Source organism: Pezoporus occidentalis, unplaced genomic scaffold (genome assembly GCF_034315485.1).
Source record: "Pezoporus occidentalis ecotype Australia unplaced genomic scaffold, CSIRO_AGI_Poc_V1 ctg35, whole genome shotgun sequence".
Taxonomy (NCBI): domain Eukaryota; kingdom Metazoa; phylum Chordata; class Aves; order Psittaciformes; family Psittacidae; genus Pezoporus; species Pezoporus occidentalis.
The window spans coordinates 1,646,704-1,662,403 of record NW_026915483.1 but is presented as its reverse complement, the minus strand read 5'-3'; the positions used below and the strand labels follow the sequence as shown (position 1 = coordinate 1,662,403).

The 15,700-nt window shown below is 46.3% G+C and overlaps 1 protein-coding gene across 7 annotated transcripts in view; it reads left to right on the top strand.

Moving 5' to 3' along the window:
* CADPS (calcium dependent secretion activator) overlaps nt 1–15,700 on the top strand; it is a 211,260-nt gene that overhangs the window by 77,987 nt on the left and 117,573 nt on the right. For all 7 annotated transcript variants that reach the window (XM_062630216.1, XM_062630214.1, XM_062630213.1 and 4 more), the window contains exons 5-6: nt 569–805; nt 2,875–2,996. In XM_062630216.1, coding sequence (XP_062486200.1) covers nt 569–805; nt 2,875–2,996 — 359 coding nt within the window. The remainder of the gene's footprint in view (nt 1–568; nt 806–2,874; nt 2,997–15,700) is intronic.

Genomic DNA, 15,700 nt, shown 5'->3' with positions numbered 1-15,700 from the left:
TGGAGATAGACAAGGGCCCTGGCAAGTAGTGGAAAGTGTGTTTTACCCCTTCTTCCAGTTGGGACTACCATTCCTGCCCACACATTGTTGATTTTGCCTCCTTGGGCTCCTTTCACACCTAGAAAACTAATGGAGCAACTGCTCAGAAGTGTTTTTAAAAGAGCTGGCACGTTTGGGAGACTGGAAAACAAGTCCCTAACTGTCAGCATCCTCCAAATCATTAGTAAATTGCTGTCAATCACAAAGTTCAGCTGAGATCTGGCCTGGAGTGTTTGTGATTGTGAATACATAAAATATGAAGGCCATTTGCAGATAGAAAAAAATCAAAGAAATGCAAGTACATGCAAGAAACAGTAAAGCTGGATAAGTACCAGGTATTAATTCTACGGGAAGCTAATAATAATGTTTCTACATTACACAGGGGGAAGCTGTAATTTGTCATCTGGTTTGTGGGAGTTCCGCACTCACAAACCTCTCTGGAGATGCTCCTGGGGGATTCTGCTGGTGCAACAAGTAGTTGCTGGTTGTCACGACCATTCATTCTGTTGGTTTTGTTTCCAAATGCAAGGAGCGAAAGTTCCCGAAGTTTGTGTCCAAAGAGATGGAAAACATGTACATTGAGGAGCTGAAGTCGTCTGTCAACCTCCTGATGGCAAACCTAGAGAGCATGCCTGTGTCTAAAGGGGGCTCTGACTTCAAGCTGCAGAAGCTGAAACGTAGTCACAACACCTCAATAATTGACATGGGGGAAGAAAACGAGAACCAGCTTTCCAAGTCAGACGTCGTGTTGTCGTTCTCCCTGGAGGTAAGTGTGCAGTTTGTGGGAGTGAAAATCACAGCAAACACCTTCTGCTTAGTTCAGACTTAGGTGGAAAGGGGTCAGTAGAAATAACTTTCTGATCTCGGTGAGGAATGGTTCCTCTCTGAGTTACCACAAGTTTTGCCTCTGGTCAAATACTCTGTCCTCTCTGGTGTCCATCTAGTTGGAACAAACTGTGTGAGATAAACCATCTGGCATTTCCTGCTCATGTATATCAGCTCAGAAATCTGCATCAGTAACTGACCTCCTCATGCAGCTTGCTACTCAGTGTACCCCAGCAACCCCGAGCCTGTATTATTCCCTAAACCAGTAAAATAATGCAACACCATAAAGGTCAGTATATTTAATAGTCACTATTTCCCTGCAAGCCTTGCTTCCTCTTTGGAGAATTGTTCGAAACTGCTGGGGTTTGAGTGCACTCAACAGATTGGCTTGCAGCTTGTATGGAAATACTGCACTTTGCTGGCTTGCTCTTTGCTTGTGTTGAGCACTGACTTGCTACTCATGCTCTGTTGAGCAGGAGAAGAGCCCAGGGGAAGGCAGGGGGCTGCAGGGACCTGCTGTAACCTCCAACAGAGGCTGTCTGTGTTCTGGAAGCAGTGTTGCTGCAGTAGCTGTTTTCAGCCAACTTAATTGCTCTGCGCAGACGTATTTGCGGTCTAGGCAAGACATTTACTCCAAGGAGTCATCAGCACACCCGTACAGAATTGTTGTTGTCTGTCAGTGAGTGGGTTTATGTTACATTGTCAAAACAGCTACCAGGATGGGGTGAAAAACGTAGGATGCAGAAAAATCAGAAAATACTATTTTTGTGTAGTTTCCTAGTTGTTTCTCTTCCTAAGGGGTCTCCTGTTATATATACATCACGGCAATGCAAAACTCAACAGCACTGGTTGTGCCGTCGCAGAGTTTAATTCATGAGATGTCTGAAACCAGCTTTATAATATTCAGTTCAGTCTTATTTCAAAGTAGAACCCAGAGATGGTGCCTTCAACAGCAGCATCAAATAAAGCTTGACTTCTGAGTGTTCCCATACGGAGGAGCTATCACAAAGCAGCAGATCTCTGTTGCAAAAGCCAGTGCAGTGCGAATAGCTGTGCGTAAAGGGACTCCTCCTTACAATGGGATGTCTCAAACACTTTGCTCCAGCTGAACCCCATCTGGTGGGAAGCAGAAGCTTGGTGAAGGACTGACTTTAGGAGCTGACAGAACTGTGCAAGACAGCTTTATAGAGAATGTGTGCTCATCAGAGGGTTTGTGTTGCTCTGTGAGCCAGGGAAGGGGTGCTCAGTGCAAGGACAGATCAGAAGGCTTGAGGAGAGGAATTTTAACCCCCTGTGTGTATAGTTCACAGACAGCTGTAAGAAAACATGAACAGAAACTCCCATGGTGTTTCTTGAGGTACATGGTTAACAAGATTAGTCTCCTTTAAAAAAGAAACGGTAATTACCTGCGAGGAACTTTAGATGGTGATTTCTTAATAAGAAAGACTTCTTATAAGAAAGATGGAGACTTTTTACCAGGGTCTGTAGTGACAGGAAAAGGGGCAACAGTTTTAAACTGAATGAGGGTAGATTTAGGAAGAAAATGTTTATGGTGAGGGTACTGAGGCACTGGCACAGGTTGCCCAGAGAAGCTGTGGCTGTCTCATGCCTGGCAGTGTCCAAGGTCAAGTTGGAGCAATCTGGTCTAGTGGAAGGTGTCCCTGTCCATGGCAGGGGGCTGGAACTGGATGATCTTCAAAAGTCAAACCCGAACTATTCTATGATTAATCTTGAAAATAGGCTTTTGGCACAAGCTGAGTAACTGCTTTTTCTCTGGATTTCACATATTAAGACACTTTTAGATGGGGCAGGGCCATGTCTATGAGGCCCATCTCCTGAAGCTTGGTACAGCCCTGGTAACCCAAGGGTTTCAACAAGCCTGTGCGTAGTCAGAGGGAGAACTCCCTGTCTCCATACAGGCCCAATGCTGGCTGTCCCTATGGGTTCAGCAGCCAGAGCAAGGTCAGAAGGACGCTGCTCCTCTTACATTTCTCTTTCTTTACCCTGCAGGTTGTCATCATGGAGGTGCAGGGTCTGAAGTCGCTGGCCCCCAACCGCATTGTGTACTGTACCATGGAAGTTGAAGGTGGAGAGAAACTGCAGACTGACCAGGCTGAAGCCTCAAAGCCAACGTAAGTCTTGCTTTGCCTTTTGCTCTCTCCACCATGCTCTTCTCTGCACTGGTAGGTGGCCGCAGACTGGCTCCTGCATGGTGAGGCCAGAGGAGACTCTGAGAAGCAGAGGAGAAATGTGGCCTTCCATGTTTGCAGAGCATCGTCCTGTAACTGAGAATGGCACGTAAGCCCCAACTGGGGGCGGGGGGGAGTGTTAATGACAGGCTTACATCTATTGTAGCCATAGAGACATAAATTTGTGCCTATACGTAAGTACTTTGCTAAATAAGGATGGAGTTAAGCCTAGATAAACACTTGCCCGAGTGTCCATCTGAACTGGTGCCAGCAGGTGCTGGTGCATAATCTCATCCTCACTGTCAGGGTTTTGGAGGCCCTACAAGAAAGGGAACACATCCTGGCAGCCACAGCCAGAGGTGGGAGAGAGGAGCTGGGGAAAGCTTCAGGTCACTCAGAGCTTTATCTGAGGCTACTCTGCCCTAGTCCAGTGCAAGGTCAGAGTCTTGTTCTGCCCTCTTTGACCTGGTCCCAGATATCCAGCCTTGACCCCTTACTTTGCTTTATTTATCTTACTCAGAAATTGTTATGAACCTGCTAGTAGTGATTGATCTTTGTTAATTTAGAAGGAGAAAATGATGAATGGCTTATTTCCCTTCCAATTTGTGGGGTTATTTAACTTTAAACACTGCCTGTATGGATTTGAGGCAGTTTTCCTCTGGTTCACTGCAGAGATTTCACACTTAAATGGAATTCTTGGTGAGCATCCTCACAATGGAGGATTGTCAGGGTGATATGCAGCAGTGGGAGGCCATGCAGGTGGGGCTGCTGGGATATTCTCTCTTTGTTCCCCTACCCTGTTCCCTTCGAGTGACTGGTTCCCAAGTTTGTAGGAGAGCCAACGGCACCAAGCTTCATTACATGTGAGTGCACAAGCACTGCAGGCACACAGTTCAAGACCAGCTGATGTAGGAAGGAGGAGAGGAGAGCAGAGCTGAAGGCAGGCTGCCTTCCCTCTGTGGTTGTCCTCCTGCAGAGGCACAGAAACTGCTGATGCCTTGTGCCCTGCACTGTGCTGGAGGAGCAGGAATCTGCAGTAAGCGGTTTAAAAACAATATTCCCAATCAGGGAAAGTGCTGCAGCCTGGCTTACTTTTCAAAACACTGAAATCTGCTTCAGGGGAGGAAGTAGGAGAGCTGTGCTTGGAGGAAAATTTCCATAAGAACCTGCAATTGTCACTATTTTAAGTATTTTTATTGCATCAATGGAAAAAGCTGGGCTCTATTTAGGGAAAGTTACTACTACCCATACTGAAAACTGCGCTCCTGAGTTACGTGTGCTTGTTTAGCTTAGTCTGTTCATCCCACTGTTGCTCAAAGGGTCTGTCCTTTCTTACACAATCCTTCTTGCTGTCAGCTGTAGGACCCTTTATACAAGTGTTAGTTTGAAAATAATAGCTGCAGGAGTGAGCTCTTTAATTGAGTGGTTCTTTTTATTATAATGAAACGCAGAGTGTCTGGGCTTCAAGCCATCAGCCCTCGGGAAAATTCATCCAGTGCTGAATGCTGCAGTGTGATAGGAGTTATGCAAGTTCATCACACTCCTACTCTCCCTCCACTGGCTTCCTATAGAGGTGCAGGTCAGGCTTGAATTCCTCTGGATTGCTCCAGCACTTGGGCTAATACCTATGGAAATGTCTTAGGGAGGGGTTAGGCTTTACAGCTGTATTCCTTGAGGGTCCTGGGACTTTCTACTTCTAAAACCAAAGATCACCCAAGGTAAAGCTCTGCAATAACCATCCACAGAAAACAGAGGCCATCACAGAAAGCTAACCTGGGCTCTGCATCTCTAATGGAAAAAGGCAATTTGCCAGACAGGGAAGGATTTCCAAAAGCGCTGGTCTAAGTCTATGAGAGATTTACCTGCCTTCTTCCATGGAGCAAAACCAGCAGTTTTTGACAGTAAGATGGTTGAAAGCATCTTAGTGACTTTGGAGCTTGAATCCTGTTTGTGGATGTTGAAGGAAGTTGGGCAGTAGGGTTAGCAGCTGTGTGTACCCAGCGATCAGTGTGAGGAGTGTGGCTCTTGGACAAGCAGTCAATACTGGTCTGCTATTTCTTCTCAGGCTCCAGGTTGGATTCCTGACATTTTAAGCCCAGTCCTTTCATGTGAGGATTATCTGCCTCAGCGCGGGTACAGGAGATGGCACAGTTCTAGAGAAAGCCAGACCTGAAATAGCAAGGGTTATTTCAGATCAGGCTCACAGCGTATTATTAGTAGTGCTTTTAATAAGTTGTGTAAGAAAAAGCCTTTGTATTATATCCCAACCCACAGATGCCTCTACAAAATATCCCAAATCCCAGTGTGAGCAGGATTTTGCTGCTTTTCGTGCTGTAACTGTGTTCTTGCAGATAACTGAGGGGTTTATACCCCCCCTTCCCTGATGCCTGCCCTCTGCCAAGCACAGGGGTGAGGTGGCTCTGCGCATCCCCAACACTACATAATGCTGCTGCTTGCACAGCCAGAGAATAGGGCTGCTCTGGGGTCTGGGAATAGCACAGAAAGTCCAGCCACAGCACCACTGTCCTACATTCTCTAGAGGCCGTTGGTTATATTTAAACAGTGACCTGTGCTTGTAGCAGTGCTCTTGGGCTGTACCAGTGTTTCATCATCTTATCATAGCACCTTTCTCTGATGTGAGCAGAGCAAAAGAAATCAGAGAGACTCAGAGAATAGCAAGGTCCTACATGCCTTATGAATAAATGTTATATATTCACCTGGACATATTTCAGCATGCAAATAAGTCTCATTTTCACCTGGCTTATGGTAGTGAAAATCAAGTGTACCTGCAATGAGCTCAGCTGAACCATTTGGGTTAAAAGTAGTAAATATTTGGTGGCGAAGTATCTGGCCAACCTAAGTGGGCATTTTGGCATGTCCAAGAAGGGTCGAAGTTGTGGGCTGCTCCTCTGGCTCTGGAAGTGTGTTCACTTTAAGGTTATGCAAAGCAGAGGTGCCTCTTTAGCCCTAATGCAAGGATTGAGTGGTAGCTCAGAGTATGAGAAGTGAGGAGGGAGCTTGTTATTTTTGAAGGAAAAAAAAAAAATCACTCTTTATTGTCTGGGTTTTTTTCCATGCAGTTTTTCTTCAGGGCAGTGCTGGAGAGAGGACACTCAATGGGACTCAATGGGTCTCATCTGATTCCATGTGATTTTTTATGTTGTTTGTCATGACCAAGAGCTTGGGCATCATGCCCTCTTCATAAATTCACTCTTGGCAAAATAATGTCTTTGGTAAACTTCTAAACCTTTCCATCTCTGTTCCCTTAGCTACCTCACTCTGAGACAGGAGTGCCCTGTCTTATCTTTGCTCTGATGCTGGTCCCTGAATTCCTTTCAAGGTGCTCTGACAGCTCAGCTCTTTATCTCTACTGCAACAGGCCGCCCAAGCTTATCACCCAGCTCAGGTTTTCCTTTCAGAGTGTGTGCCATATCCATCAGAGCCCACTGCCTGACCATGAAGAGGGACAGGAGCTCCATAGCATCCTTCCTCAGGTGCCATTCAGTCACTGTTTCCATCTGGGACACGGGCACTGGGCAGCAAAGGGAGAAGCCCTGTGGGAAGGGATGCTGGTGAGCAAGAATGCCCTCTCTTTGCAGAAGGGGAAAATCTGGTCTTTTCAGGAATCCCCTGCCTCCAGCACTGGAGTTGGAAGTGATGCTCAGTAGCTTTGCATAGAGTAGGAGCATGATAAGAGGATTTTGTTGCAGTCAGTGTTTTGCTGCCATGGTTAGTTGGGAGATGCTGTGAACACTTCACAATGGTAAAATGGGAAACGTCCTTTCGAGACACATAAATCAGAAATAAATACTCCATATGCTGTGGAGCTTATTTAACTCTACTCAACTAAAGGGGTTTATACTGATGCAAGAGCAGGGTTTAGCCAATAATTCATGTTGTGTATCCCTCAGTTGGTGCTGTGTCTGGTAGGTCTTTTCCAGATGTACAGCTCTGCAGCCACAGAGGCTGACCACCCCTCCCAGCATTGGTTCTGGCTGCTGGGACAGCCCTGTGGGCTCTGCAGACAGGAAGGAGAACCCGCTGCCTTGGACTTCCATGTGTCACTTCAGTGCTCTGAGCCCACACTACACTCAGAGCTGTCACTGTGTTTCAGAGATATCACACCATGGCGAAGCTCAGACTGGAACATCATTCACATTCAGGTTTGCATGCTCAGCTAACCCCTGTGTAAGCAAAATTCATGACACTGAGTAAAAAAAAAACAAAGCAAAAGGAAATTTTAGGAGATAGCTGCTTTTTCTGCCTTTTTTTTCCTTCCTCCTTCCTCTTCTGGATAGCTTCAGCATTAAATATAATCTGTCTTAATTACCCAGACTGATTGGCTTGCCTTTCCAGTTGCGTGATTTCATTTCACAGCTCTGCAGATGTTTACAGCTCCTTTTCCTTAGTTGACCTCCAGGAGCCTTATAAATGTGTCAGAAGTAGGTGGACTGAGCCCTGGGTGCAGCTAAGATCAGACAGCATCACTTCTGAGATACAGCCCTTGCCCCTGGGGTAAGGGTCTGAGCAGAGGGTAAGTCTGCCCTGAGGGATCTCTTGGGGGAATGTCTTGAAGGAGTGATCTTCAGCTGTGTGCTCAGCAAGCTTGGTGTGGATGCTCTGAGCCCATGATGCTGCCAGCCTAAGAGGTGACAACGACAGGGACAGGAACTTCAGGGGATTTGCTTTCAGCCCCTCTGTCCAGGGATGAAGGGTACAAAGTGGTCTCTAAATCCCCTACACAAGGTACAGAATCACAGAGTGGCTTGAGTTGGAAAGAGCCTTAAAGCTCTCCCAGTTCCAACTGTATGAGCCATGGACAGGGACACCTTCCACTAGACCAGGTTGCTCCAAGCCCATCCATCCCAACCTTGAACTGCCCCAACTGCCAGGGATGGGGCAGCCACAGCTTCTCTGGGCACCCTGTGCCAGCGCCTCACCAACTTCTTCCTTGCATCTAACCTAAATCTCCCCCATTTAAGTTTGAACCCACTACCTTTTGTCCTATCACTACAGTCCCTCATGAAGAGGGACTATTTAGTATGTCTAGGAGCCAGTTTTCTTATGAGATGGTGCATAGCCTTTGCACCTGAAGGGTTCTGCCCTTAGTTCAGTCTGACCAGCTCTTCAAATCCCCTTTTGTGCACGTATTTCCATAATGGCACTGAGATTTATACTGTGATGTTCCCATTTTTTGGAAGTGGAGGCTGTGGACAGGTCATTAAGCACAGCAAAAAACGCAGTAAAAAGTTATTACCCAGATGCAAGTGTGTGATTTATTATGGGAAGTCTTCATGCAAGTGCTTTAGTGGCCCTTTTAATTAGGAATTCAGAGCCTCTTCTGATGCTTCCTTATAGCTGCTCTGCAGTAGCTGTTCTAGCACGGATCAGCTGCTGCCCCAGGGTTAATGGGGGGCAAAGAATTTTCTTTAGATTAAGCAGCTGAATTTTATCCCAAAATAAAGACAAGGGCCCACAGAGATTCCCTCACCCCAAGTGTCACTTGGATGGCCACACTGCCATGGTGCAATAGGGTGCAGATGTTGATCCCAGGTGTGGTCCTGCTCCCAAAGGCCCTAAGTACCTAAGTACAGGGAGAGTACTACTCTCCCTGTAACTACAAATGTTACACTAGAAACTGTGTTGAAGAATGATGAAGGCTTGTTTTATAGCCTTACCTCTTGTAGTTGTGTTCTCTGGTACCAAGTAAGTGCAAGCTCTGACTGTGTTTTCCTCGACCTTTAGAGCATACACAGCACTGCATTCACATGGATTCTGTGTCTAGTAAGAGTTGAGCTTATGCACCTTCTCTTTTGCAGATGAATGTCTCTCTCTTCTTGCCAGCTATCTAATTTCTTGACTGTTCTTGTGCACTTGGGAGTTACATATTCCTGTGATAGCGCATACATTCACATTTAAGTATTCCAGAAGGCGTGATGATGCCCAAGGCGATTTTTGTTGACACCCGTCTGCTTCATCACTCCTATGCATACAACCTTAACATGAGATGGTACAGACCAAAATGACATTGAAATGAGATTGAGATTCAGTGATCTGAATTAGTGCTAAATTAGGAGGAGGACTGCAAAACAGAAGTCCTGGGATGTATTCAGTCTTTTTCTTTAATGCTCATGGTTGGTGTTTGATAAACAAAGTTAAGCCATGCTTTAGTGCAAGTTCTACACATCACTTGCTGAGAGAAAGGTGGGGACGAGACATGTGAAAAGTGCCCAGTTGTTGATTTATTTAAGTGTTGTGCAAGTAGTGCACATTATTATTTAATGAGGGGTATTGCTATTGCAGGTTCCAAAGCAGCATATGGAGGTAAAGAGCTTCCTTTAAAGAGCTGGTTCTGTGGCTGAACAGAGCTCTGGGAGAGGTTTAATGGGAAAGCCAGCCTTGACAGCGATTTCTCAACATTCTAGTTGTCCTTTCTGTGAAATTAAGGCAGAGAGGCCTGTTGCCTTTGTGAATGTGCGAGGTCTCCCAGTGAACAGCACTAAAAAAGAGCTATGTACTGTTGTCAGTACATGGGTGAGGAGGACAAGGCGTGCTTATGGGGGGAGGAGATTGTGAATGTGGCTGGAGTGCAGAGACACAGCAGCATTTTCTTGAACCTCTTCCAGAGCAACTCTTGAGCTGTTTCACATTGAAAAAGGTGTTGTAGGCAAATGAAGCTGAGAGTGTCTCCGGCAGTTCCCACTCCATGGCTTAGAGGAGGTGGAGAAGGGGATATCCCAGCAGCTGCACACAGCTGTGGGATTCATCAGGGTGTGGGAAGAGGGCTTACCAGCCCCAGATGGTTGCTGAAGGAAGGATGAAGTCCTGCAAGCCAGGGGTTGCTCAGCCTTGCCACCATTGTCAGGCCAGAGATGTGAAATGCGTGTCTAGGGATGGATCTCCCATGGGAACAAAGGATGTGGTGTTAACAGTTTTGCTCTAGCTCTTCTCAGTGGCTGTGTGGACCAGTGGCTGGCTTGGTCCTTACTTTGGTTTTCCTGTCCATGAAAGCAGGGCAGTGCTTCTGTTTCACAGCAGAGAGGATGCTGATGGCTCAGATGGCTGGTTGGGCATCATCTGCTGGAAGTGCGTACCCATCCCCACTGACCCAGGAGATGCCAGGGTGATCTTTGTTTCTAGCCTTAAGAAGTTAGGCAAGACAAACCCCATCCCAAGGGTCTGTCTGGATCTGGGCTTCCTGTCCTGGATCCTGGCTTAGAAGAATATAGGACAGCAAAAATGTGAGTGGTGGCACAAAAAAAAAGTGACAGTCTCACACCCCTTGTTCCCCTCTTTAGCTGATTTTGGAAGATACCTTGTGCCCTTTTCTGCTCTATTTGCATTTATGAGGTATTTTACTGCTCTCCTCTACTGAATTTATAAAGGAAGGTCTGGACTGTGTTTGCACAATACCAGTAGCCTGTATTTTCAAGTAGAGAATACCTGTCTGATTTTTCCAGGGTCTGTTCTTGTGAGACACAAGTTGTCTGCAAAGCTATCAGTGCATTGTCTATGGCCTTATTAAGTCTAAATCATAACCAAGCCTTTAACTAGCTGCAGTTATGTATATATTTTTACCAACATGGTAACATTTGTTAGAAGTGATTAACCATGTCTGAATTAAATAATCATTCTGTGAAATTTGTAGTTCTGTAGCTGGTTCGGAGGAGCATCTTTGGCCAAAGGAAACTTTGATTAGCCTGTGCTTGGCATTACAGTCACCCTATACAAGAAGTGATAACGACTGCAGATAGTAAATGTACACGGACCCATTTCATGAATGAAACTAACTCACGCTGTATCCAAAGCAGATATACTGGTGAAGCATACGCAATAGGCAGCCCTTAGAAAAGGAATTATTCTTTCAGCTCAGGCCTCCCAGTAAAAGGTTGCTGGGCTTACATTTCCATTTCGTCTTGCTGAGCTTTTCTCCTCTAATTGTAATCTCATAGCATAAGCAAAAGCACAGGGCATTTGAAAAGCAATTGTCATTTAAATCATGCTAAATAATCACCCTACTTATTTTCCCTGTTCATACCCCAAAGACTGTAGTGAATAACACTGCTATAAATTCACGTACAAACCAGCCGGGCGATTCCTGGGGTGAAGCAGGCTGGGAGGAGTGTGTGGTCCTGGGCACAGGGGCTGGGTGCAGGCATGGCAGAGGGACATCTCTGGGGCAGGAATGCCATCTCGTGGCCATAAATAGCTATTATGTGGTTAAATCCATCTCTCATCCCTTCTTACAACTTCCCAGCACTTCCCCTGTGTATTAGCTATGCTCAGGAAACAGAAACCAAGCGCTGCATTTTCTGTGTAGCCAAAATCAACCTGCTTTGGGTTCCTAAAGCTGTGCTGTGTCGGCCTCAGCAGCTCCTCTTGGCTGCGGTGCCCTGGCAGCTGAGAGACATGGTGCTGGCACAGGAACGGGGTCTGTGGGGACTGTGTGTGAGCCACAAGCAGAGCAGGAGCAGACCTTCACAAGCTTTGCTTTGCTGCGGGCTCCGTCAGCTTTACCCTGCTCCTTCTGCACCTTGCGTGCTCAGTCGCAGATGTGATGCTCTCCCAGACAGATTTCTCTCTCAGCCGGCAGCCATAGTGTTGCCGTAGCCAGTTTGAGGATGTGGGAGTTGCAGCTCCTGGAGGGAGAGATGGTGCCTTTTGTCAGCTGTCTGGTACTGCTGGCTGCATGATGTTCAGCAAGATGGTGTCTGCGTGCGTGACACTTACATTGTGTCTCGGAGCTGTGCGAACAGAAAATGGACAGCCCATGAAATGGTGGAGGTTGGAGGACATCCTTAGCTGCTGCTAGGAGGAGCCCAGACCACAGGGACGTGCTGTCTCTGATCACCTTTTTGATAATACCCTCGTGCTTTCTGCAGTTGTGGTTTTGGGTAAATGACCACCCTTTTTCTAAGCAAAATAATTGCTAATGGTGCTTTTTTTGTTATTTTTTTTTAGCAGAGGGAGCATTATATGCTCAGCAGGGACTGGGATGTCACAGGAAACAATTCACTCACTCAGCCCTTGGGTTATCCCATCAGCAGACATCAGTGCTCCATGCAGAGGCATTACATAGCTCCAGGGGAAGGCAGGTACCACCACTGCATTCTGTGCTTGCAGGGATCTTGTTGATCACCTGCATAGTACCTGCATGGGTGAAAGCAGGTTTTACTGTCAGTGTAAAGTCTATACAGAAAAAGCAAGGAGAAACTGAATCTGTGCTGTCACTCCCACTTCAGCTCAGCTCCTTCTGAGGGGATGGGACTAAAAGGCTGTTCTGTCAGCAGAAAGGGAGGAGAGCAAATGTGAACCAAAGTAGGCACATTGTCGATCTGTGTCTGATGACTTTGGTTATCCTGTTCTGAAGGTGAGTAAACACATCAGACTTTAACTGTGGGAGGAATCCTAGAGGGAGGCTCAGCATCTCTTGGGTATGAAGATGTGTTACAGATGCAAACCACTCTCTCAAGGCAGAGTGGAAATGTACCTACCTTAGATCTGAATGGTATTTCCTAGCCCAGGACATTTTTGCATGAGCAGAAATTTAGAAGATTCTCTGCTTCTTTATATATGCTTTGAGATTTTCCTCTCAGATCTTTCTTGTGCACTTGCAGCAGCACCTTCTTAGCAATTGGAAATACATGAGTGCTTTTAGGGCAGGCTTCATTTCATCTGCTTGCTGCCTCTAAATTAGGATGAGGCAAATTAAGGCCTAACTCCACTGATTATTAATTAGATTTCTCCTTATTACGATAGCAGGAGCCTAAGGCAGGTGACACGGGCACGTGTACATGGTACTACGGTCCCCTAAACTTGTGTTTTTCCACAGCTGTGATTGGTCTTGTGTCTCAGCATTCTCTCCTGATAGTTAAATCTTAAATCCTTTCCTCAGAGACACAGTTCCATTGAGGCCCCCTGCAGCATGTGAAATCCAAACTCAGTCCCACAAAACCCCACCAAATGAATTAAATGAGTTGCTGCTTTGTTGGCGGCTGGCTGCTGCTGGTGGGAGGAATTGACACCTCTTGTGGTTCATCCACAGCGTGATGCACTTGCTGAATGCTGCAGAACAGGTGCTTCCTTCTTTGTTTGGTGTCTTTACTCAACACCTTATTTTGTTTCTAAATCATCTTTTACCTTTCAGTAATGATATCTCTTGCGGTGATGCATCGCCAACTGGGTTATGTTTCTTGGAAGATCTCGGCTGATCTCAGCCGAGTTTTGTAGCCCTACTGCAGTAAGTTGCAACCCAGTTTGTAACTACCCCTAACCCAGCATCCCCAGATTGGTTGTGGTTTATGGGACCCTGTTGGTCCCCAGCTGTGTGAGCTGTGGGTTTTCTTGGAGAGCCCAAAACAAAGCCTGAATCCTTCTGTTGCCTTTGGGCTTTTTCAAGTCTCAGACACAAACCAAACCCCTATTACCCATTGCCGTTACCATGGGAGTTGCAGAAAATATATATTCTCCTGAAGGCTTTGGCATGCCCTACTTCTTTTTATTACAGCTTCATTGACCCAGCTGGTGCAGGTGTGAGCACTGCTTCCAAAGAGGAGTGAGCTGCCTGCTTGTGAAGGGCTCAGCACAAGGCATCCGTGTCTCAGTTACGTCATTCCTAGAAGTTCACAAATACCCATTTCTGATAATGAAATGAGCATTTTCATCCTGATTGAATTATTGCCATCCCTGCATCAGGTTTTGCTGTTGAGATGAGTAAGTCTGTGTGTCTGTTAGTCTGTTATAATGAACTGCAGCCTCTGAGTGTGGGCAAGAGAAGTTCAGAAAGATCATGATAACCACAATGCTGGTTGTCAACCCCTATTTCATATCTTTGCTGGTATATGTAAAGCATTAGAGAATATAACAAAAAGCTTTCCTGCATGCTTCTTCACATACACTTAACTGTTAAGCAAACTTAAAAACTGTTTTTTTTTTCCTCTTTACTTGTATCTCTAGAAATATGTAAAAAGGAAACAGACTTTAGCGTTACATTAGAGGAAAAGGTGTACTACTCCATCAGCTGCATGAAGGTGGGTTAGCTCAGGGCCTGGTGTGCTGCTTCTCTAACTCTTGTTTTTCTCAGTGCTCAAGCTTTGGGCATGCATGCTTTATGGCCCAAGATTTAAGGCTGTTTCCTGGGAAGGTCTCTTCTGGGAGGGAAGGAATAGGATAAAGAAGAAACACCATCATTTGTGAAGCAGGATTTCTGGAAGTGCTAGACCAAGACTGTCCATAGCATTTCAGTCTCCCAGCAGTGAAGTGGGATTGGACCTCTCCATCCTTAGAGCAGGATCCAGCTGCAGCAGGCACCACAGCTGGGCACTGCAGTCAGCTGAGAAACCAAGGCTGGATTAAAAACATCCCACCAGGTGAAGCAGTGACCCAGCAAAAGGTGACTTTGCTGATACGTGTCTCCTCAAAAAAGGAGAAGACACTCAGGCAGTGTCTTATAAGGCTGCTGTCTGTGCCGCTCTCTTGATGAGCTTCCCTTCACCAGCTTTGGAGGGACACAGACACGCTGGTGTGGGTGCTGGCAGAGTCGAGGTGAAGGATGTGGATGAAGAGCAGTGCATGGAGCATAACCCTTTCCTGCCTGCACCAGCAGCTCATGAAGGAGGCAGCCAGAATGGTCCTTGAGTTCCCAGCAGCTCTCATCCCAGGACAGCAAAGGAGGTTAAGCTGGCCTTGCAGATTTTGTTCGGCACATGGTCACATCTGCTAAAGGTCTTTCAGATGGACCTTCCTGCCTCTGTGGGCAGCTGTCTGCTGCAGGAAGATGGGTAATGCTGGCTAAGGGGGCTATGTGCAGGGATGAGATCAGCTGCACATTCTGCATTCCCAAGGATGTGCTCCTGGCGTGGAAGGGGACGCAGGAATTGCTGCTGATTCAGTTACATCTGGAAAACCACACTGAGCAGGTGGCTTAATGAACTACTGCGATCTGACCAATGTGCAGGAGTGTTGTTCTGCAAGGCTTGTATACTTACACAGTCAACTTGTGGGAACAGAGCAAAAGGACAGCATCTCCCTGGGCATGCCCCAGGATATTGCTGTGTACATTGAGTGTGATGGACACCTGGAGTGAACTCACCAAGGGAAGAGCATAGCTCTCCTTGAATACACATTTTTACTTCTATTTTCTGATTTTTTTCATGTTTCTTCCACACAAGCTGGCAAGCAAACCCGTTTCAATAGCTATATCTGGAGAGGGAGAAAAGGTGTCCTCTGGCAGTTCTGAAGCCCGTGACAACTGGTCATAGATCATGTTTAAATGTCAACCATGCCAAAAGCACATCACTTTCCAGCTGCTCCCGCGTTAGCCTGTTGATAGGCCGAGCTGCTTAAGAGGGCTGATTCATGGCCCACCAGTATAACACAGTTGTGCTTGTTCATTATTTATAGAAATCACAGGCATCGGTGTTCTGGTTAGATCAAGTTGCAAGAGCAGTGATGGAAGAAGGGTTAGTGTTTCAGAACAGGCAGGGACGAAGCAGACTTGCTGGAGACCACAGTACAGGAACTTAATGCATTCTCCTGAGTATTAACGTGTATTCACTGATAGGAAAGTCATGGATGCTAAAATTCCCTTTAGGGGAACTTTTACACACTAGAGGTGAAATGACTAAGTCAGTATCTCTCAAGGATGG